At 39.9% G+C, this 23,268-nt stretch overlaps 2 protein-coding genes across 4 annotated transcripts in view; one reads left to right on the top strand and one right to left on the bottom strand.

The window, feature by feature from the left end:
• The window catches only part of HHIP (hedgehog interacting protein), a 99,978-nt gene extending 83,360 nt beyond the window's left edge, over nt 1-16,618 (top strand). Inside the window, exons 12-14 of one of the 3 annotated variants that reach the window (XM_054030881.1) lie at nt 12,562-12,710; nt 15,140-15,264; nt 16,138-16,618. In XM_054030881.1, coding sequence (XP_053886856.1) covers nt 12,562-12,710; nt 15,140-15,264; nt 16,138-16,152 — 289 coding nt within the window. In that variant the 3' untranslated portion in view covers nt 16,153-16,618. Of the gene's footprint in view, nt 1-12,561; nt 12,711-15,139; nt 15,828-16,137 lie in introns of those variants that run through there. The other 2 variants (XM_054030880.1, XM_054030879.1) reach the window with 2 other exon arrangements.
• LOC128838580 (histone-lysine N-methyltransferase 2B-like) lies at nt 4,125-5,859 on the bottom strand. Its single transcript, XM_054030882.1, has 2 exons — nt 5,822-5,859; nt 4,125-4,666 (listed from the first exon to the last, which is right to left on the bottom strand). The coding sequence occupies exons 1-2, from the start codon at nt 5,835-5,837 to the stop codon at nt 4,173-4,175; spliced, it is 510 nt and encodes a 169-aa protein (XP_053886857.1). The 5' UTR covers nt 5,838-5,859; the 3' UTR covers nt 4,125-4,172.
• Nucleotides 16,619-23,268: the final 6,650 nt, after the last annotated feature.

Genomic DNA, 23,268 nt, shown 5'->3' with positions numbered 1-23,268 from the left:
CAGAACATCATGTGGCTAGTGAGCAACTCTATGGCTAAAGCTGCCATGTCCTGCAACTTGGAGATTGTGGAGATGTAGGTGATACATACATGAAGTCACTGACCTTAATCTGGTCCTGAGTCCAAGAAGGGACAGTAGGTCAATAACTTTATGGAGCCCCATCTATTCTCCACATCTGCCCCATCCTCCATGTTCTATGTCAGGAGACACAGAAGAACTATCCATGCAAGCAAAATTACAACATGCTTAAGTGTTGGCATGATCAGTCAGTCAGATTCAGGAGTAATTTTACCTTTGTGGGATCCAGTTCAAAACAATTGTTCTGTGCCTGAAAACATTCTGCCCTTAAAGATCTGAGAATCATAAATTGTAAGTTCTGTGGGGCAGGAACTCTCGCTTTATGTACACATTTAGCAGTGCTCTGATCTTGAGGAATGCTTTTGGGCTCTACCATAATATACATAAGGAGTATTAGTAAGATTTTTCATATACAATTCAACAATCATCAGAGGGTTTTGTTTCACCTGCCTTTTTAATCAATCTGGTCACTGGGCTCTTTGCCAACTCGAATTTTGCCATCTTCCCTTCCACTCCAGCCCAAGTAACTAGTGATGTAATCAATATTGATGAAGCGTTACAAGTACAGCTTATTGATAATTAATATTAGAATAAAAAATCAGAGTTTTATTCACAAGTGCCAACAGCAGAGAGAAATATGTGAAATTGCGTAAGTGATCAAACAGGCTTAAGCTGATATAAAATACATGATTTCCACCACATTAGTAGAATACTAAGAAGACAGAACTTACCTACCAGTGCTAACATAGATCAAGCTGTTTGATTAAATAAAAAAAAAAAAATTCATGAATATTTTCACAAATAAAAGTTCTGGGTTCAGTTTCTATCGTTTGTAAGGTCAATCTTTACTTCAAAATATTTTTCAGATAACTCAGTACATCTTCATTTTTACATGATTCATTCATACATGGAAGCCAGACATTCAGGCACACAATTTTGAGACACCTTTGGAAAATTTGGCCCACTGTGTCTATCTGAAATTAAGCACATTATAAAGAGGCTATGGGAAGTCTCTCTACCTAGGCCCTGCCTGTGTACTAGCAGATTTTCCTTTATCACCTCTCTTCTTGCCACCACAGATTATGCTTTTGTTTAATATTAAGTCCTTAAAATGCACTTCTACTCAGAAAAGGGACTTTATTAAACTGCAACCTGATACTCAGTGCATCCTACTATATTTTATTACTATGATTGCCATTGTCCATATAAATACCTAATCCTTGTTTAAAATCCTACTGAGCTCAGACTTCAATGATAGCCCTGTTGAAATGATTGCCACTAGGCTAATTGTACATTGTACAAAAAAATATTTACTTTTACCAGTTTAATTTTTTTCCTTGAATCCCCCTTCTTTTGACACTATGAGAAACAGCCAACGGGAGTGCTCAATTTATCCTGTCCGTACAGGCCCGTTTTGTATAGTTCCCTTATGTTCCCTCTCAAAACAGTCCTCATCTTTTCATTTTCTCCACACATGAATATTGTTCCAGACCTTGAAATAGTTTTCAGCATCAGGCTCCACACTATTACTTTTTATTTTATTTTTTTAGATAGGGCAACTAGATAGAAGTCAGTATTCAGAATAAGGACATAGCACTGATTTATAGAACACTAACATTTCAGTACTGTTTTCCATCCCATTCCCTATGCATCCTAGCATATTACTTGTTTTTGATTCAGCAGAGTTTTCATTGAGCTGTCCAAAAACTACCATGTTCTTTTTCCTAATTTAAAACCCAAGAATGTGTATGAGGAGCTCAAGTTATTTCTTCCACCCTGCATTATCTTATATTTGCCAACATTGAATTTCATTTGCCATCATGCTACCCATTTACCTAGCTTTTTAGATCCTTTGGGAGTTCCTTACAGTCTTCACTAATCTAAGTAATTTTGCTATACAACCAGTCCCATCCAGGCTCCCATTCCAATAATCAATTTACCCATTTTAGTAGTAAGCCTATGGTTGTCTCAGAAATAAAACTCTTTCAGTGAGAATCCCACCAACCCCCAGCTGCTAAATTCTTCCCTGATGACCAGACCCACTCACCAAGTTTCCAGTGAGCGACATGTATGGAAATGCCTTCCCCACCACTGGCACCACTTTCGGATCTCCTCCCCTTATGGCCCAAATTTTGATTAACAAATCCACCTCACTCAGCTGCCAAACACTCATTTAGGGTATGTCTACACTACGGGATTAATCCGAATTTAGATAATTCGGATTTGAGAAACAGGTTGTATAAAGTCGAAATGAGTGCGGCCACACTAGCACAGTAATTCGGTGGTGTGCGTCCAAGTACCGGGGCTAGCGTCGATTTCTGCACCGTTGCACTGTGGGTAGCAATTCCATAGCTATCCCATAGTTCCCGCAGTCTCCTGCGCCCATTGGGATTGTGGGTTAAGATCCCAGTGCCTGATGGGACAAAAAACATCGTCGCAGGTGGTTCTGGGTACAGCCTCACTCTCTCCCTCCCTCCCTCCCTGCATGAAAGCAACGGACGGCAGACAACCATTTTCGCGCCTTTTTTCCTGGGTGGGTGAACACTGCAGACTCCATACCACGGCAAGCATGGAGCCCGCTGAGGTCAAGACAGCACTCATGAATATTGCAAACACCTCGCGCGTTCTTGTGGAGTTTATGCTCAGCCAGGACCAGAAAAACGAGGCGAGGAGGCAGCGGCGGCGGCAGCGCAGCGACAAGCATGATGAGGACATGGACACGGACACGGACACAGAATTCAGTGAAACCACAGGCCCCGGTGCTTTGGAGATCATGTTGTTAATGGGGCAGATTCTATCCATGGAACGCCGATTCTGGGCAAGGGAAACAAGCACAGACTGGTGGGACCGCATAGTGTTGCAGGTCTGGGACGATTCCCAGTGGCTGCGGAACTTTCGCATGCGTAAGGGCACTTTCATGGAACTTTGTGACTTGCTGTCTCCTGCCCTGAAACGCCAGAATACCAAGATGAGAGCAGCCCTCACAGTTGAGAAGCGCGTGGCGATAGCCCTGTGGAAGCTTGCAACGCCAGACAGCTACCGGTCAGTCGGGAATCAATTTGGAGTGGGCAAATCTACGGTGGGGGCTGCTGTGATGCAAGTAGCCAAAGCAATCACTCAGGTGCTGCTACGAAAGTTAGTGACTCTGGGAAATGTGCAGGCTATAGTGGATGGTTTTGCTGCAATGGGATTCCCTAACTGTGGTGGGGCAATAGACGGAACCCATATCCCTATCTTGGCACCGGAGCACCAAGCCACCGAGTACATAAACCGCAAGGGGTACTTTTCAATGGTGCTGCAAGCACTTGTGGATCACAAGGGACGTTTCACCAACATCAACGCGGGCTGGGCGGGAAGGGTTCATGATGCTCGCGTCTTCAGGAACACTACTCTGTTTAAAGGGCTGCAGCAAGGGACTTACTTTCCGGACCAGAAAATAACCGTTGGGGATGTTGAAATGCCCATAGTTATTCTTGGGGACCCAGCCTACCCCTTAATGCCATGGCTTATGAAGCCATACACAGGCAGCCTGGACAGGAGTCAGGAGCTGTTTAACTACAGGCTAAGCAAGTGCAGAATGGTGGTAGAATGTGCATTTGGCCGTTTAAAAGGTCGCTGGCGTTCATTATTGACTCGCTCTGACCTCAGCCAAAGAAATCTCCCCATTGTTATTTCTGCTTGCTGTGTGCTCCACAATCTCTGTGAAAGTAAGGGGGAGACCTTTATGGCGGGGTGGGAGGCTGAGGCAAATCGCCTGGCTGCTGATTACGCGCAGCCAGACACCAGGGCGATTAGAAGATCACACCATGAAGCGCTGTGCATCAGAGAAGCTTTGAAAACCAGTTTCATGGCTGGCCAGGCTACCGTGTGAAATATCTGTTTGTTTCTCCTTCATGAAAACCCTCCCCCTTTACTGACTGATTTTCTGTAAGGAACCCACCCTGCCCCTTCCCCCAGCTTTCTTTCAAACCAAATAAAGTCACTATCATTTAAAAATCATTTATTCTTTATTAATAGATTAGAAAAAGAGGGAGGGAACCCGGGTGGTATTTGGGAGGAGGATTGCTGGGAAGGAAAAAGCCACAAAGAAAAGGTTAAAAAAATGACAGCCTTTTGCTTGGGCTGTCTACTGGGGTGGAATGGGAAGGTGTACGGAGCCTCCCCCCCCGCGTTCTTACACGTCTGGGTGAGGAGGATACGGAACATGGGGAGGGGGGAGGGGGGAACAGGGGCTGAAGCGGCAGTCTGTTTTCCAGCAGCCGTTCCTGAACCTCCACCAGACGCCGGAGCAGCCCCAGCGTTGCATCCTTCATCCTCTGGTCTTCCTGCCGCCATCTCTCATCTCGATCGTCTCTCCTCTCCTCACGTTGGTCCCTCCTCTCCTCACGTTGGTCCCTCCTCTCCTCACGTTCACTGACTTCTTTCCTATACTTTGAAACTGTTTCCTTCCACTCATTCAGATGAGCTCTGTCACTCCTGCTGGATTGCATAATTTCAGAAAACATGTCCTCCCGCGTCTTCTTCTTACGACGCCTTATCTGTGATAACCTTCGGGATGGAGGAGGGAGACTTGAGGAATTTGCAGCTGCTGTAGGGAGGGGAAAAAAGAGAGAATTGTTTTAAAAGCTACATTTTGCAGAACAATGCTTATACTCTTTCACGGTGACCAACACTGTTCACATTACATAGCACATGTGATTTCTGTGCAAGGTCGCATTTTGCCTCTTAATGCTGAGTGCTTGTGGCTTTGCTGCTAGAGATCACAGGTCTGGGCAACAGAATTCGGCTTGCATGCGGCCATGGTAAGCCATTGTTTTACAGCTTCTGCACCCTCCTTTCCCACATACCAAGCATAGCCTGTAGAGTGCTGCAGAAGCCTGGCCAATCTCAGCCAGTTGGGGGGGGCAGTGTGGGGGGGCTTGTCTGGGCCCCTTCAGGCAAGTAGAGTGCTGCGGTTTTTCTGTTAACATTCAGCAGCACCAGAAAACAAACTAACCCCCCCCCCCCGCCATGAATTCTCTGGGATGATCACGGTACCCCTCCCCCCACCGCATGGCTGGTATCAGGGAAGATCCCTGCAGGCACCAAACTACCCCCCCCGCCGCCGACCCCCCCCCTCGCCATGAATTCTCTGGGATGATCACGGTACCCTCCCCCCACCGCGTGGCTGGTAACAGGGAAGAACCCTGCTAGCCAAACGCGGAAAACTTCAGGGCCAATTTCCCATCTGCGCTTGGCTAACTGCAGGGAAGGATTTATTTTCCGCCACAGGCAAACAGCCCAGTAGGAACGGCCACCTCTGTCCCCTTAATTAAGTTCCCGTATTTCAACCAGGTTACCAGGAGTGATATCACTCTCCTGAGGATTACACAACAAGATAAAGAACGGATGTTGCTTGAATGCCAGCAAACACCCGGGACCATACGCTGCTAGGCTTTGTCAGGCAATGATACCAGATTACTTGCTGCAAGCATGGCGTGGTCAAGTGTCCTACCATGGAGGAGGGAATAAGGATGCACTGCCCAGAAACCTTCTGGCAAGGCTTTCGGAGTACCTCCAGGAGAGCTTCATGGAGATGTCCCTGGAGGATTTCCGCTCCATCCCCAGACACGTTAACAGACTTTTCCAGTAGCTACAGACTTTTCCAGTAGCTGAACTGACCGCGAATGCAAAGTCAGGCAAAGTAATCATTAAAAACCGTTTGCTTTTAAAACAAGTTTTATATTTTAAAAGGTAAACTCACCTGAGGTCCCTTCCATGGGGTCAGAGTCTTGGGTACTGGCTTGGGAGGCTTGGGAGGGTATTTCAGTCAGGGTGAGAAAAAGATCCTGGCTGTTGGGGAGAATGGAGTGCTGTGTGCTCTCTGCAAGCTCATCCTCCTCCTCCTCCTCCTCTACCCCATCGGCAGAATCCTCAGGCGTCGAGACTATCCCCGACCCAGAATCCACGAACAAAGGTGGGGTAGTGGTGGCAGCCCCCCCTAGAATTGCATGCAGCTCGGCGTAGTAGCGGCATGTCCGCGGCTCTGACCCGGAGCGACCGTTTGCCTCCTTTGTTTTTTGATAGGCTTGTCTGAGCTCCTTGACCTTCACGCGGCACTGCTCAGAGTCCCTATTGTGGCCTCTCTCCATCATGCCCTTGGAAATTTTTTCAAAAGTTTTTGCATTTCGTCTTTTAGAACGAAGTTCTGCAAGCACTGAATCCTCTCCCCATACAGCGATCAGATCCAGTACCTCCCTCACGGTCCATGCTGGTGCTCTTTTTCGATTATCAGCCTGCATGGTTACCTGTGCTGATGAGGTATCTGTGGTCACCTGTGCTCTCCACGCTGGACAAACAGGAAATGAAGTTCAAATGTTCGCGGGGCTTTTCCTGTCTACCTGGCCAGTGCATCCGAGTTCGGATTGCTGTCCAGAGCGGTCACAATGATGCACTGTGGGATAGCTCCCGGAGGCCAATACCATCGAATTGCGGCCACACTAACCCTAATTCGAATTGCTAAAATCGATTTTGGCGCTACTCCGCTCGTTGGGGTGGAGTACAGAAATCGATTTAAAGGGCCCTTTACATCGAATTAAATGGCGTCGTTGTGTGGACGGTTACAGGGTTAATTCGAATTAAAGCTGATAAATCCGAATTAAAGTCGTAGTGTAGACCAGGCCTTAGTCCCAATCCATTGAGTGCATACTCCTTTTAAGGCACCTGAAAGTTTCTTAGCATGGGTCACAATATAGCTCAAATAAACACAAAGGTACACCATGAATGTATGATAAGAGATCAAACATTCAAATGAAAGTTTCTTAGTAATTCTCTCAAGAAAAATATTAGGAAATAAAATGCAAAAATTGATACTAATACAATGTTAAAGCTGATTACTTAAACTAAAAACACAGAGGCAACTGAAAAATTAAGGATATGACAATAATATGGGTCTATATGCATACAGTCATGCCTGCATTTCCTATGAAATTATGCTATTCGTTATACAGGTGGTGGCTTAGATGTACATGTTTCACAAGATGCTTGTGATTGTGCATGGAATTTTATAAACAAAACATATCAATGAAATGGATGTTTGAGGCCATATGACATGTGAGCAGATCTATAGTTACAGTTACTCCCAAATTAAAATTAAAACCATATTTAATAAATAGTAAATAATAAATAACTATACTTGAACTGCATAATTAATAGAAAATTCTGCAGCTTGGTTTGCTTTGTCTCTGGAAAAGATTCCACTGAATCTATATCCTGTAGGACTTTTTAATGTATTGTGTGATGAATATTATGTTCTTATAAGACTTATTAGTTGCCAGAGTGATAAATAAATAATGGATTCCCTGAATTGCATGCTGTTTGAATTAAAATCATGTAGAAAAATATATTTCTACAAGAACATATGGTGGCCATGGCTACTGCAGAAAGCATTACAGTAATTTCTTTAGTGCAGAACATATTCTGTGCTTTTGTAAATATTGAGTGCCATTGAGCATCTAAAATACTTCTATCAGGAAGCTGGCAGAAAAATTACATTACATAAAACCTATGACATACAGAATCCTTCAAGAAATATTGGTGCTCAGTAGTAAATTCTTTCTGTCAATTGAACTCGACATCCCTCAAGGTATACGCTCCATTTACACTGGTATCAAAACTACAGCAAAGTTTGATTTCATTATGAATGCACAAGGCAAAAAAAATCTGGAGTGTCAAATGAAAGTTGTAGAATGCGGCAGTGATGTTGCTAGATGTTGCAAAATGGCTGCACGAGTCATAATATATGACATAAAATACCTCCATTCAGAGTGCTCTCTGCAGGTAAAAATCAGAAACCAGGCACTTAGCTAAAAGAAAAGCCAACAGAAACAGGAGGCAGAGAGATTCTAGCCTGGAGTATCTGAGCACCTAGAAGAAAAGTCCACATAGTCCTGCTGGGTGACTTCCATTGAATAACACCAAGTTCCTGAACAGACGAGACACAGAAAAGCAGGACCAGTGGAATTTTAAGGTTTCAACAAGATATACTGTTAATCAGGAAGAAGAGGAAAAGAATAAAGACACAGAAAGGCTGAAACACCATCAGCTATTGTAGGTATATATCTTTGGTACCTCTGCCCTAATTAAATTCATTAACATCCCATTATTGCATATATATTGTGTATATATAATTTCCTACTGAGTAATAAAATAACCTTTAGTTATCACTTTAACTTTAAATATTCAGTATTTTTGTGTAAAATATACCTTTGCACCCTGTAAAGGCTGGTACTATAGGATCTCAGCTAAAACATCTAAAAAAGGACAAGTGATAGAAACCCCATTGCTTTAGACATGTAATAGTGAGCTAAAAGTGTGCAATCTTGGACTGGCATGGCAATGTATATGATGAATTAATGGGCCTTTAACTACTGTGCTTCTATGACAGTTATGTGATGCCAAAATTTTAATAAGAGGCTCCCTTAAAAATCATAGAATCATAGGACTGGAAGGGAATTCGAGAGGTCATCTGCACTCATGGCAGGAATAAGTATTATCTAGACCATCCCTGACAGGTGTTGTCTAACCTGCTTTTTAAATGTTCTGCCTTAGTTGGTAGTATATGTGATATTCCTCACCAGACTCCACCATCTTCCTCATCCCTTACCAAAACCACCACTAACTTTGTATTCCCTCCAATTCCCTCACCTCCTAAAGATCCAGCTGTTCCTCACTCAAATGTCAGGTTGGAGGGAGGTTACCAGTGGAGTTCCTCAAGGTTCGGTTTTGGGTCTGATTTTATTTAATCTATTCATTACTGACCTCGGAACCAAATGTAGGAGTGGGCTGATAAAGTTTGCAGATGACACAAAGTTGGGAGGTATTGCAAATTCGGAGAAGGATCGGGATATCCTGCAGGGAGATTTGGATGACCTTGTAAACTGGAGTAATAGTAATAGGATGAAATTTAATAGTGATAAGTGTAAGGTTATGCATTTAGGGATGACTAACAAGAATTTTAGTTATAAGCTGTGGACGCATCAGTTGGAAGTAACGGAAGAGGAGAAGGACCTCGGAGTCCTGGTTGATCGCAGGATGACTATGAGTCGGCAATGTGACGTGGCTGTGAAAAAAGCTAATGCGTTCTTGGGATGCATTAGGCGAGGTATTTCTAGTAGGGATAAGGAGGTGCTGGTTCCGTTATACAAGGCACTGGTGAGACCTCATTTGGAGTACTGTGTGCAGTTCTGGTCTCCGATGTCTAAAAAGGATGAAATCAAACTGGAACGGATACAGAGAAGGGCCACTAGGATGATCCGAGGAATGGAAAATCTGTCGTATGAAAGGAGACTCGAGGAGCTCAGTTTGTTTACCTTAACCAAAAGAAGGCTGAGGGGGGGATATGATTGCTCTCTTTAAATATATCAGAGGGATAAATACCAGGGAGGGAGAGGAACTATTTCAGCTCAGTACTAATGTGGACACAAGAACAAATGGATATAAACTGGCCGTTGGGAAGTTTAGGCTTGAAATTAGACGAAGGTTTCTAACCATCAGAGGGGTCAAGTTTTGGAACAGCCTTCCGAGGGAAACAGTGGAGGCGAAAGACCTCTCTGGCTTTAAGATTAAGCTTGATAAATTTATGGAGGGGATGGTTTGATGGGATAAAGTGATTTTAGTCAATAGGTCAATAACGTGCCATCGCTGGTAATTAGTAACAATGGTCAATGATGGGATATTAAAAGTTACTACAGAGAACTTCTTCCAGAGGGTCTGGCTAGAGAATCTTGCTCGCATGCTCAGGGTTCAGCTGATCGCCATATTTGGGGTCGGGAAGGAATTTTCCTCCAGGGTGGATTGGCAGAGGCCCTGGAGGTTTTTCGCCTTCCTCCGCAGCATGTGGCAGGGGTCGCTTGCTGGAGGATTCTCAGCGATTTGAAGTCTTTAAATCATGATTTGGGTACTTCAACAGCTGAGTTAAGGGAGAGAATTCTTCCAGGAGTGGGTGGGTCAGCTTTTGTGGCCCGCATCATGCGGGAGGTCAGACTAGATGATCATAATGGTCCCTTCTGACCTTAGAGTCTATGAGTCTATGAGTCTATAGACCCTGCCCTCTCCCCCCCACATGCTTCCCTCTTTCCACCATATTATGGAGTTTTCTCTAGGTGTCTCTCCCTACTTGAATATCCTTGAACTTCACTGCCTTTTGATTCATTTCAACATCCAGTTCAGAATTGTTCTAAATTTTTTTAGCCCTCCAGCCTACCTTCTTTCTCTCGACTGCCCTTCCAACTCCATACACTTGCCTAGCAGCAGCTTTCTCTTTCCCTCCACACAACTATTATTTTATTCTCACTGTTGGTGAGAATCTTCTAAAATCCCTTAATCTCTTTCAAGTTCTGTCCAAAAATCCCTTTTGTCCCTTTCCTATACCTTTTTCTCTGCTCCTCACCCATTATTATTAAAGTGTAAATTGTCTTGATTTGTCAAGTATCTATTCAGAAATCTAGGAAGCTCCTAAAATTTAAACCACATAATTAAAAACTTAAAGTGTTCAATAAAATACTTTGTAAAATATATATTAAATAAATACAATTGTTCCAAATCAAAGACAGTCCCACAAAAATGAAAATCATTAATCCTGCCATATTATGGGACCCTAGTTAAATCATCATTCAGCCTCCAGCTCCTCCTCTTATGGACTCCAATTTCTCCAAATGGGTCTGAGACACGAACTCTGCAGTGCATGCGAAAGAATACCAGGCTTCAACAGACTAAGCATGGAAAGTGAATTCCAGTACAGATGTTTAGCTCACTTAAGCACTGTTGCTGATCTCAGTAGTGGCAGTACAGACCCAGGGAGAGAGGCAGCCTCTTAGCTAAACAGTTACAAAATAATTTAGGGCCTTTTAAGATAAAATCAAATTCTTGAGCTCCACCAGGGAGCTCCATCAGGAGGCAGTTCATCTCTCATAGCATTGGTGTTCTGTGCTACCTTCATATGTGGTTTCAATACATATTGTTTAATTCTGAATAATACCTTAGAAGACAGTTTGTATGAAACGATGCGTTAGAGAGAAGGTGGGTGAGGTAATATTTATTGGACCAACTTTTGTTGGTGAGAGAACAGAAGAGAGATTGGTCCAATAGAAGATATTACCTCACCCAACTTTTCACCCTAATATCCTGGGACTGACACGTCTCCATCAACACTGCATACAAAGATGCATTGTACTGTGTTTTGCTAAGAACATAAAATGTGTCATCCTTCTTTGAATGATGGTTATGAGAAAAAGACTATTCTCTTAGAACCCAATCTTGCTCCCAATCTGGCAAAACTTGTATTGGTATATGTGACAGATAGTACAACCAGATGCAATATCTTTGGAGACCATATTGTGTTAAGAGTATTAATAGCTTATGTATTACTGCGTGCCAGGGACTGTATGCAATTCCTAGACAGAGAGTTGCCACAGCTCCTCTAGGAACTCAGAACAGGGGAGAGGTGATTAGAGTGAATCACTCAGATTGTAAACACCTCCCGCGAGGTACCAACCCTGTAGGAGTCTTGCATATCCTAGTTCAAACTGCTTTTTCCAGAAACCAATAGACAAAGAAATGGCTTATGGTATCAAAAGACTGTGTTTCAACTAACTCAGGGCCTTCTTTCTGATCCAGCAGATGGACAGGACCTTCTGTCCCAGGAGCCCCCAACCCTTATGAAAGGGTTGGAAAGACTTGGCCTATTATGGCCCAGTAAGACTGATGGATGACCTCTAGCAAGCTTTTAGCATGTGCATAGGAACTTGAATTGTTTTATATGCGTTCTATGTAAAGTTTTTACCTTAAGAATAAATGTGCTTGTTTAGAAAGAGCTGTGTGGTAACTGCTGGCATTACAGTGATCATAGCCCTCGGGAAGAAAGCAAAGCACAGGGGCTGGCCTTTAGGCAGACTGGCTTGCTGGGAATATCACAGTGAAAGGCAGGGAGCTGTGCAGCCTTAAAACGGCTGGGGAGGAGAGAGAGAGAAGAAGTCATCACCCAAGAGAGGTGATAACTGGGATCCGCAAACCCTAAGTGGGTACCCTTGAAGGACCATGGAGGGGGAATACAGGCAACTTTATCCTGAAACTGTGACAGTTACCGATGAGAAAAGGAGCATGCCTTTATTAAGAAAAAAGTACAGTTTGCATTCCATGTTCACTGTCAACAATGACAGTCTGAATGCAGGAAAAGGAATTATATGATTCATGATAAGGTCTTTAAAAGATTTCAACTGACAGTATTCTTATAATCCTTTTATGTGAAAAGAGATTTGTTTTCACTTACAGTATTCTCATGTTTTCTATACAAAATGGAACGCTTTTCTATGTGGGCCATTTTAAACAGCTTTCTTTAGAGGAAATAGAGAAAAAAGCAAGTTTTTTTTATTTCACGTGTGAAAGCATTCTCTCCCCTTGGCCCTGATTTTTAAATAAGTAATTGGCTCGTATATTTTTCTACAGACCTTTAGTCCCTGAAGAATGCAAAAGAACAGCTCAGTCTGCACAGATATTGACATCTGAATGCTCAAGACATTGTCGGAATGGGCACTGCACTCCAACGGGAAAATGCTGCTGTAATCAAGGCTGGGAAGGAGAATTCTGCAGAACTGGTTAGTATTTAGGTTCATGGCAATGAATGAAAATAGCAATTACCTACCCCAAAAATTGCCTTTAATGACTTGCTGAGATAAAATCTTTGATCAAGCAAATTTACTGTAGCTTCTAGAAGCACAGAACAAACAGGCGCTTTGATACCATGGTGATGGGTGAAGTAGAAGACCAGATGAAAGATCTACAATATGTAATATTTAAGGCTACAATGTGGGATCCTTAAGTAGAGCATGTAGAGTTCCATTAATTAACGGCAATAACATTATAGACTACAATATACTCCTATTTTACCTTTCAACCATGTTGTAAAATACAAAGGAAATTCTAGTAATATAAATCAGGAATCAGATTTCAAGAGACATTTAGGTGCCTTATTCTCACTGAAATCAAAGGGAATTAGGCAACTAAATACAGTACCTTGAAAAATCTGGTCCTAAATCCCTGAACCTGCAGTCTCCCCCCACATAGAATTACCACTGACTAAAATAAGAGTTACCTGCTGAGAAGGGGCTGCAGGATCTGTCCCTACAATTATTCCTTTGCATACTTTAAAGTCAGCCAGTTTGATGTGGTCTTTTATTTAAAATGCCTTTGCATTTTTATTTTATTTTTCCCTATAAGATACTGTGACTCTAGTTAATTTGATTAAAGAGAATTTGATAAATATTTCAGCACACGATATAACTGATAATTGTAAAATGTTTATAATCCACTGGGAAAATTCTCTGGGTTATAAACACTTACATATCTTAAATCCATCAAATTGTTGCCAAGCCTTCTTTTTTTTTTTTAAATCTATGTTCCAACTTTTTTCTGGGACCCAGTACTTTGCTCTGGGTGTGTCATCAAAGGAAGCAAAAGTTAATGAACAAACCCTAATCCCAAAGCTGAGCTGATGTCTGAGCTGATGATGGCTCAGACAAGGATGTGGGTATACAATAAAAAGCAAGTAAGACAGATGATGGCAGCACAGCACTAGCTGGGAAAAGAATCCCATACAGCAGCACAAAAGGGCAGACCCTCTGCACAGAAGCCCTAAAATCTGCAAGTCTGTACTCTGGACAGTACCCCTTCCACTTTCCCTACCCAAGGGGAGCTCCAGGAAGAAGTTCCGATGTGAATCTAATGGAGTGCTTAATCATCCCTCCCCTTCTGGCAGGTTGGCTGTAGGATGATCTGATATAGTCCAGTACTTGCAACTTAGGAAAGAGCAAGGATTCTCTCTTTCTACATGTCAGACTACACTTAGCAATGGTGCTCAGATCCCTGGGTGGGACCTTGTGCCACTAACATATTCTAAATAATAAAAGTAAATAATTGTGAGTCAATAATCTGGTTCTAAGAGGGGCTTATAGTGAAAAATAGAAATTGTTAATGAAAACCAAGAGACCTGAGTTTTTATACATCTATTTTGTCTTAGACATCATTAAATATCATCAGGGTGGCATCATCATGACAAAAAACGTCTGAATATTTTCATCATAATACTGCCCAGCCCAAACAAAGGGCTAAAAAAAGTTACACAATTGCAGTTACTTATTGTTGGTTTGGCTAAAATTAGTTAGAACTCAATATAATATTTACAGTTAAAAATTATCTGGAAATTCTGAGTAACAGAGTAATAAAGAATTGCAGTGGTAAATTTTCAGGGATCTTTTAAAGAGACACTAAGTGCCTAAGGCCCAAATCTTTTAAGATATTTAGGGATTGACTGTCAATGGGATTTAAGCTGCTAAATGACTAAATCCCCACTTTTAAGAAAGAGATTTAAGCTCCTAAATCAGTTAAGTGTTGCTATGAGGAGCACTGCAAGACCTAAATATCTTTTAAAATGTGGACCTAATGACTTAGGAATTTAAGTCCCATTTTTAAAAGTGACTTTGGGCCAGATTTTTTAAAAGTATTTAGGTGTTGCTTTGCTCAACATTGTAATGTCTAACTGATATAGATGCCTAAGTCTCACTGAAAGTCAATGGGACTTAGGTGCCAAGTAACTTTTGAAAATGAGATTTAGGTACCTAAGCCAGGGAGAACAATGCCTAAATACCTTTATAACCCTGAACCCTAGATTTCCAAGTGCCTAACTCGCTTTTTAAAAAGAGACCGAGGAACCTAAGTCAATTAAACACTTTTGAAAATTTTGCCATAAATCAAATAGCTATTTATATTCACAATCCATTACTTGTGAGGTCCTCTTAGAAGCATGAAAACAGTATTTATAGTTCTGGGCATCCATTCTGCAACTTTTTTTTAGCACCAGTTTGGTCTTTGGGGACATTAACTCCTTCATACTCCATACTTCTAATTTTTTTTTCTTATCATCACAGTCACTGGCGCGAAGTAGCTCTCATGTCATGTGCATGCCTTTGATTTTTCTATTTCTTAGTAAGATTCTCAACATGAATTAGAATACTTTTTCCCCCCACAGCAAAATGTGATCCAGCATGTCGACATGGAGGTGTCTGTGTAAGACCCAATAAGTGCTTGTGTAAAAAAGGATATCTTGGCCCCCAGTGTGAACAAGTGGATAGAAACATCCGAAGAGTGACAAGGGCAGGTATTCTTGATCAGATTATAGACATGACATCCTATTTGCTGGATCTAACCAGCTACATTGTATAGTTTCTGGGACTATTTGGATACTACGTTTTCAACGGGCATTTATTTTGAATCCTGTCATTTTAAAAAGACTGTTATCCTGCTATAAACACCGGTGATTCAATTTACTTTTATTAATTTAACTATAATTTCCAGACATGTGCAGATAATTTTTTTTCATGTGTATATATATATCAATACATCAGCACAGATGTATAGATGTACAACACACGCAAAACCCCATCATAAGTGTGGTTGCATAACTAGTGGAATTTTTGAAATATATTTCTTCATGTGAAATAGTTTACACAGTGTTTCCACTTAAACCACATTTTCATCAAAGGACTCTTATGATGTCATAATGGATTCTTTGACATCCCAGCAATTTTACATCTGTAGCTATCTGATTATAACAATAAAGAGAGGAGTTTTGAAACATTACTGTACAAACTGCTGGATTTAATTAAATTTGGTTATAACAGTTTTTAAGGTGAAATAAACTACACTATGAGATAATATTTCCAGACTCCTTAATGCATTCCTAAATAGGCAATTCATTGTAAGATTGTAACCTTCACCTTCATCAATGTATCTCTATTACAGAATGTTATGCACTTACTTCTTTATCTGGCATAGATGCAGAAATCTGGTTATTGCAACTTAATATCAAGATTGTTTCAAGTGTTTAATAATTAAATTATATCAGCATATCTCAAAACGAGTCATCCTAGAAGGTCTGCTTTTTATCATATATTTTATTTAACATTGGGCACTGGGTTCATGTTACATATTTATATTATTTTATTTTATTTTATTTTTATAATATAGACATCACCTAGATGAAACAGCTTTACCATGTCCTGTAAAATACTAAAGTTACATTTTTCACCAACTTAATTGGAATGACGGGGAATGAGAGAGCAAACACTCTTAAATGTGTTGTGGATCTAATCTAGACATGTATCCTTGTGGCAACATGTATTCCTTTACGACGGATGAAAAAACAACCACCAATCAATCTTTATAGAATTCCAGCATATCATAAAAATGTTTATAAAAAGTGCTTTTCACTGTAACAGGACTGCCCAGATTATACATGATTAGACTGTTACAGATTTCACACTGAATGGAACTTCACTGGACAAGAGCTCATTTTAGCAAATCTTGGCTACATAAGGTGTCACTTGTACAAAACATTATATGACAATTATTGCCAAATATGGTTTTAAATGTAAATGTTCCTTGAAGAGTTAACAAAAAATGAATTTTTGTAAATGTATCAATAAATTTGGTGTACATGCTGTATTCAGGTTTTTTAAAGCATTAGTTAATATTTTAACTATAGACACCTTCAGACTGGGGGACCACCCCCAATCCACCCCTGCCCCTTGATCCCGTGATGTGTAGCCAGAACTGTGTGTTCATACCTGTCACATATAAGGTTTCCTTTGCACTGCCTTACAGAAAAACTTACCTACAAAGAGAGAACAGAACAACCACAGTGTTCCCATCATAGTCCTATAAACTGCTGTTCCTATATCAACAGTGGATAGTAGTTTAAGCAATGCAGTCTAACATAGTCCAACAAGATTTCCCACCAATAAGAAAATGACCTCTATAGGACATTTTCCATTAATGGATGTTTTCAGTCTCTTATTTTAATACATCTGAAATTTGCAAGGAAAGTATACTTGATATTTGTCCCGATCTGTGTTAAGAGACTGGCTAAAGTGAACAGAAAGCTACACTTGCCTTCCATATACGATTACTTGGGTTTCAGCTGACCTCGTGCCAAATGGAAATTGGTTGAGAAATCTTGGTTGAGTGCTTAGTGAACAATAGTCTGCATTAAAAAGTGCATGCATAATTTTGCACAATGTAGATTCAAGTGACAGTCTATTCAAAGAAGTCTCAGGATTAAATGAGCATGGAGACCAAATTGCCCTCTTACCCCAGAAAAGGGTGGTCCCTTCTAGTCACACTAACACTTCATTGGCTAAGCAGTGTGACAAATCTTGCAATGAACCCTGCAGTAGCCTGCATCTGTAGGTTAATAGCAGCTCTTTGTCTCCACTGCTTTCTGCCTATAGTCTTTTTACTGAATTCCATCACAAAAAGTTTTACAATTAAAAAAAATGTCCTGACAACCATTTTTGTAAATTGACCTTACCAACTAATCTTCCCTTATTCAACGTGGGCGACATTAACAAAATGTGAACTTCTGGTGAATGAGCCAGCTGTCTAAATCTGTCAAATTGTGCAGTTTTATTATGCATTATACTATTCATAGAGTCAGCAAAATAAGAATAAAGTTACTGCAGTATTATTTGTAACATTTAAATATCCAACACAACTAGCACTTTTTTCACTTCCTTTAACAAAAGTAATTCCAAGCTGTAATTTACAGACTAACACGGCTACCCCTCTAAAACCTGTTCATATCAGCAGTGACTCTTAAATATTTTCAGTACCTAACTGAAGAGGAATGACATACCATTTTTACTAGTCACTTTCAAGTTCTTTGAAAAGAACCGAGCCCTAAGTGACATTATCTATTTTGGTAAAAGACTAAATTCTTCTAGTAAGAAGTTATCCAGAGTCACGGATGTTAGCTTATAACAACAAAATGTCTAGTATCCAGAGGGCCCCTAGTTACTGTTAATGGTGAAAAGAGACATCAGCACTCCATTAAAGACTGAGGGTAAAATCCTGGCCTCATCAAAATCAATGGCAAAACACCCGTTTGACATCAGTGGGGCAGGATTCCATCCTAAAAATTTAAACATCCATATCAATTTATAAAATAAAATCCATTTGACACATTCCAGAAAGATTGCAATACTTATTACTAAGAATCGATCTAAAATATTGGGGGTGAGGGGAAAGGGGGAGATAGAGAGGAGTTTGTGTTTCATTGCATTATTAAACATCTTTTCCATCCCATGGAAGCAGGCTTCTCTCCTTTAAGCCCCTCAGGGTGTGTAACATAACATGAGGACTGTCCATTTGAAAGAAGTTTGAATTGCATATTTTTCATTAGAAGTTTGAACTGCATATTTTTCAAAAGAAATTACATTAACTATTGAAAGGGGCGAGTAAACTAAGGTCACCTTTTCCTGACCCGACAGTCTAAAATGTTAAAGAAGTTTGACTGCAGAGAACTGACATGCAAAAATTAAATTATTTCTGTAGCACTCTTATTGCTAGTTTGCTATTCTTATGTATTCAGTAAGAGTTTTCCAGCATGAAAAACAGAGCTTCCAAATGAAACTGGCTAAATGGGGCAAACAGCTAAGGAGACCAGGTAGGGTTTTTCGCATGTGCTTGAGTTTCTCTCTCCTGTCTTTTATTTTAATAAGGTCATTATGAAACACATCCATGCCTTTGTTTCCAACACAATATACATTTCAAACATTCCTTCGGGTGTCTTTCCCCTCAAAGAGGAAAAAATGTATTTATATCAACATAGCTCTATTCTAGCTTCCAGCTGGATTGAACCCATTTATATTTCTCATTTTCCCACTTTACCACTGGCTAACTCTCTTTCCTCTCTCTGAAAAAAATAGCATGCACCACTGATCTGGTGGAAGGTCTAATATTTGCATATCCATTGAACCATCTTCTCTACTCCACATATGACAGTATGAGATGCAAAGACTTGTTCTGTTAAGAATTTGCCATAAAACTAGCCCCAAATTGTTCTACTTTCTAGTCACAAAAATCATTATGCTGATTTTTCTGACTTGTCCAACTGCAAATATTAGCCCAAAATCATCCCTCAGATTGGCACAAAACGTCTTCCATTGATTTTAAGGGAACTACATGTGCCCATCAAAGAGCAGATGTTGGCCCACAGTGTCTACAAGTCCTCAGAGGTTACTGTGTTCCATGCATCCAAATTATCCAAATATCAGTATCAGGGAGAACTATTCTGTACTGGCAGCCATGATAACTTCCTCATCTTTTGCTTCTCCCATTCACTTCTGTTAATTTTGGCGTGATAGCTCTTTCCTCATAGCAAAGATCAGTATTTCCATGCTGTTTCTGCTCACTATTTTTTAATCCATATTATAGACAGATGCCTCACTAAAGTGGCCTTCCCATGGCACATTACATGCAGAATTTAAACAAAATACAGTTATTTTTAAGTGATAGTTTTGATTATTCCGACTGTGTTATTTTTTTGGTCGATTGGTTTGGGGTTTTTTTCCACTTCTAATACTGTAGCTTGGTTGGCATTGGTCATTCACTATGTGCTGTGGTTCAGGAGTAGCAGTCTCGTGTCCCTCACTCTTAGATCATGAAGCTCAGTAGTGTCAAGGAGGTTACCTGCTTGAGCTAGGCAGTTGTTTATTATACAGTCAAACTTCCGGGTAGTTCAAAAAACAGCACTGGCATTAGCTTTGAAGGGGATTGTTTCCAGTCTAGCCATCAGAACCCTCAAATGAGAAACAGAAGGGGATTCCCCAGAATGAAGGAATGTGGATCCTCACAATTCTCTCTTTCCCTAGCATTGGATTACAAACAAGGATGAAGCTAACTTGCACACATGTGTGCCTGAGGCCCCAATCCTGCAAACACTTAAGCACAGGAGTAAATTTACACATGTGAGCAGTCCCACTGAGTTAAAGACTATTCACATGTATTAAGTTAGTCATATGCATAAGTTGTTGCAGGATTGGAGCCTAAGGGAGAAAATTGATACTGCCTAAAAAGAAATATTGCTCAGCTAAATTTTCGCTGATTGTGAAAGTATTTAAGAAGGTATTAGATATTTAAAATAATCATTAATGTTAACTACCAAGTTAACAGTCTATTGAATTAGTCAAAATGTAATCTCATTAAAAGAACTGATCAAAAATGAGAAAAATATCATGACAAATTTTTGAAATTTCAAAGTTGTTTCCATTTGGTAGGTTTCAAAACTGACCTATTTGGGGTATTTTTAATCAATTTTTTACCCTAAACATTGGCAAAATGGTTTCCAATTTTCTTTGTTTACCAAAAACCAGGTTTTCATAACCATTTTACCAAAAACCTACTTTTTGATTAAAAAAAAACTACTTTAATAAACATTTCAATAAAAAGTTTTTAAAAAAAATGTTGAAAAAGTCAATAGGGTTTTGATAAAATTTTCATCATTTACAGGAGAGAACTGGGGAATATTTCAATACACTTTCCATTCAAAAATTTTTGACTAACTCTACTTTTCAGAGTATATAAGTATGAAAACAAGAGTGGAGACCACTTGAATGCTTAGCCTTCAATTACTATAGCGTTTCTCTGAGGGCATGATCTAAAGTCCACTCTAGTCAACTGAAAGACTCCCACTGACGTTATTTTTAGGATTAAGTCCTTAGAAGATATCCACTTACTCAGCAGCAGGACTTCACTGCAGATATCACTGCATACATTATCCCTTCAAGCCTGTTCCTGCAGCCATTAGTCTCGATGGAAGTTTTACTAGAGCAAGGACAGCAGATCCAGGCCTGTTTTTATGTACAGAGTATATCTAGTCCTTTTTGTGTTTTGTTACAGGTATTTCCATCAGTTATGTGAGGATTTTATTCTGTTGCCAGATTATTTTTTATTTGTTTAAAAATGTGTAGCACTTGACCCACAGTAAGTTATTCTCCTTTCACACATTTGATCTTATCTTAGGTTTTTAAATACATGCGAGCAGGCAAGAAGGTAACTAAAAAAATGCCAATGGTCCCATTTTATTAGCCAACCATAACAAGATACTGAAGTGGACCCCAACTGGACATTTAAGGTAAAATCCTGGATCCACTGAAATCAATGGCAGAACTTTTATTGATTTCAAAGGGACCAGGATTTCATCTATTGAACTTAACAATTCACTAGAACCTTGGACACATTTTCAAATATGGTGTAAGAATTCTACACCATTCAAATCCAATTGATGGCCCCAATCCTGCAAACACACAAGTAGTTAACTTTACTACCATGAGCAGTCCCATTGGACTAATAATGTTAAGCATGTGCATAAGTGTTTGCAGAATCAGGACTTGGGTGTTTGCGTACATGCACACAATATACTGGGCAAAATTATGCCTGTAGATATGCACATCCATTGACATCAATGGGTGTTGTATGCACATATCCAATGGTAGAGTTAGACATGCTATATATTCATAGTAAGATCTTCCAAGAAATCAGAGTACTGCAAATAATTCCATGTGGATTTACAAAAGCTGTTCTGACTTACAAGGTGGTATTACTGATACATTGCCTTGGGAAAGAACAGTGTCACCACTTTACAGCCCAATATACATACATGAATAGTGACATATACCAAATATGCAATGGCTTAGATATGATGTGAGATTTCACTAAATAGTAAAGAGACTGATCACTCATCCATCCCCAGCCCACTTACAAGGTATTACTAATTACTAGTATGGGCTGTATATATAAAGGCACCATACTTGCTGTCCTTACTCAAACAAAATTCACACAGACTTTAGTAGGAGTTTTCTTTACAGAAGGACTGCAGGGTTGGGTTTGAAAGGAGCAATGGATAGATTTTATTGTTCTGGATGACCTACATATATTTCTAGTGATCATTTCAAACCATGTATGCTAATAGAAAACTCTTTACTGAACATGTGTACTACAATTCCTACAGTACATATACTGGCTTTTATAAACAAATATATTGGAAATTATCACTAGAAATGTGTTCAAAGCAACAAGATGGTATCACATTGCATGAGATTTTTGTTTTAAATTCTACAAGCCAACATCCATCCCATTCCGAGTGACAAATGTGGCCCAGTGCATTAAATATTTAAGTTTCTTTGACATTGTCTAGGATATTTTCCCATTTGTTTAGTTTTGCAATAAAAATAAAACTGAAACAATACCGGATATAACAATATTTTAAAATTTCAAAGGTCTCCAGGACATCTTGAAATGTTAGAGAAAGTGCATGCGTGCACATGAGTGTAGCAGCTGTGTTTGCCTTACCTCTTGGGGTTTTTTTATTTTTTTTTATCTGGAGGATGTGTGTTGCTACAAGAGTAGGAAGTAGTTTGCATCAGAAGGTGATGTGTTAATATGACATACAAATCCAATTAGTCCAGACATTTCTAGAAGGAGTCACAAAACGTAATGCACGCCCAGCATAGTACAAGCTAGACCCCATTCATACCAAGATAAACAGTCATAACAGGTGGAAACTCAACTGATGCATTTGCAGTAATCACCATTAATATCAGAGACAATAATTCTCCCAGTCAGCCTGCTATGCCCACATGGATAATAATGCAGGAATAGAGCCTCATTTGCAGCTATTAGTATTAACATTATTTTCCCAGTATTCTCTTTATAAATTTTCAGAAATATCATACTGTTTTTATTTGAATTAGGCAAAAAGCATATTTGTAACAATTTTAATAGTAGCCACTGCAAAAAAAGGGAAATTAGCAAAATTTGACATTTGAGGACCTTACTATAATGTCATTCCTCTGACCACATATTGTAGTGTTATTTTTTGACAATAACTATCAAATATGGTACATGCATTTTAAACGTGGGAAAATATCTTCACTCAAACTATGTTTAAATATCTTTATAGCCTATTACATTACTTAACACCTACAGGCAGCACCTATCCAGCAATGCACTGGAGCGCTCGAGTAATATTAAGTACATGAGTAATCCCACTGAAGTCATGTGCTTAAGGTTATGCGGGTACTTAAGTGTTTTCTTGGATCAGGACCATAATCCATAGGTTTATATGTCTAAGTATGTGGTTACAAACCACGATGTACTGTGTGTAATTTCTTTAGGCAGGCAGAATGGTCTAATGTTTAGAGAAAAGGAATTAGAGTCAGAAGACTGGGTTTCCTGCCACTGCTTCTCTATGTGATCTTAAGCAAGTGATTTAATCTCTCTGTGCCTCAGTTTCCGATCTACAAATTGGTGATAATGCCA

Source organism: Malaclemys terrapin, chromosome 5, assembly GCF_027887155.1.
Source record: "Malaclemys terrapin pileata isolate rMalTer1 chromosome 5, rMalTer1.hap1, whole genome shotgun sequence".
In the NCBI taxonomy this organism is placed as follows: Eukaryota; Metazoa; Chordata; order Testudines; family Emydidae; genus Malaclemys; species Malaclemys terrapin.
This window is presented reverse-complemented; position numbering and strand designations above follow the sequence as displayed.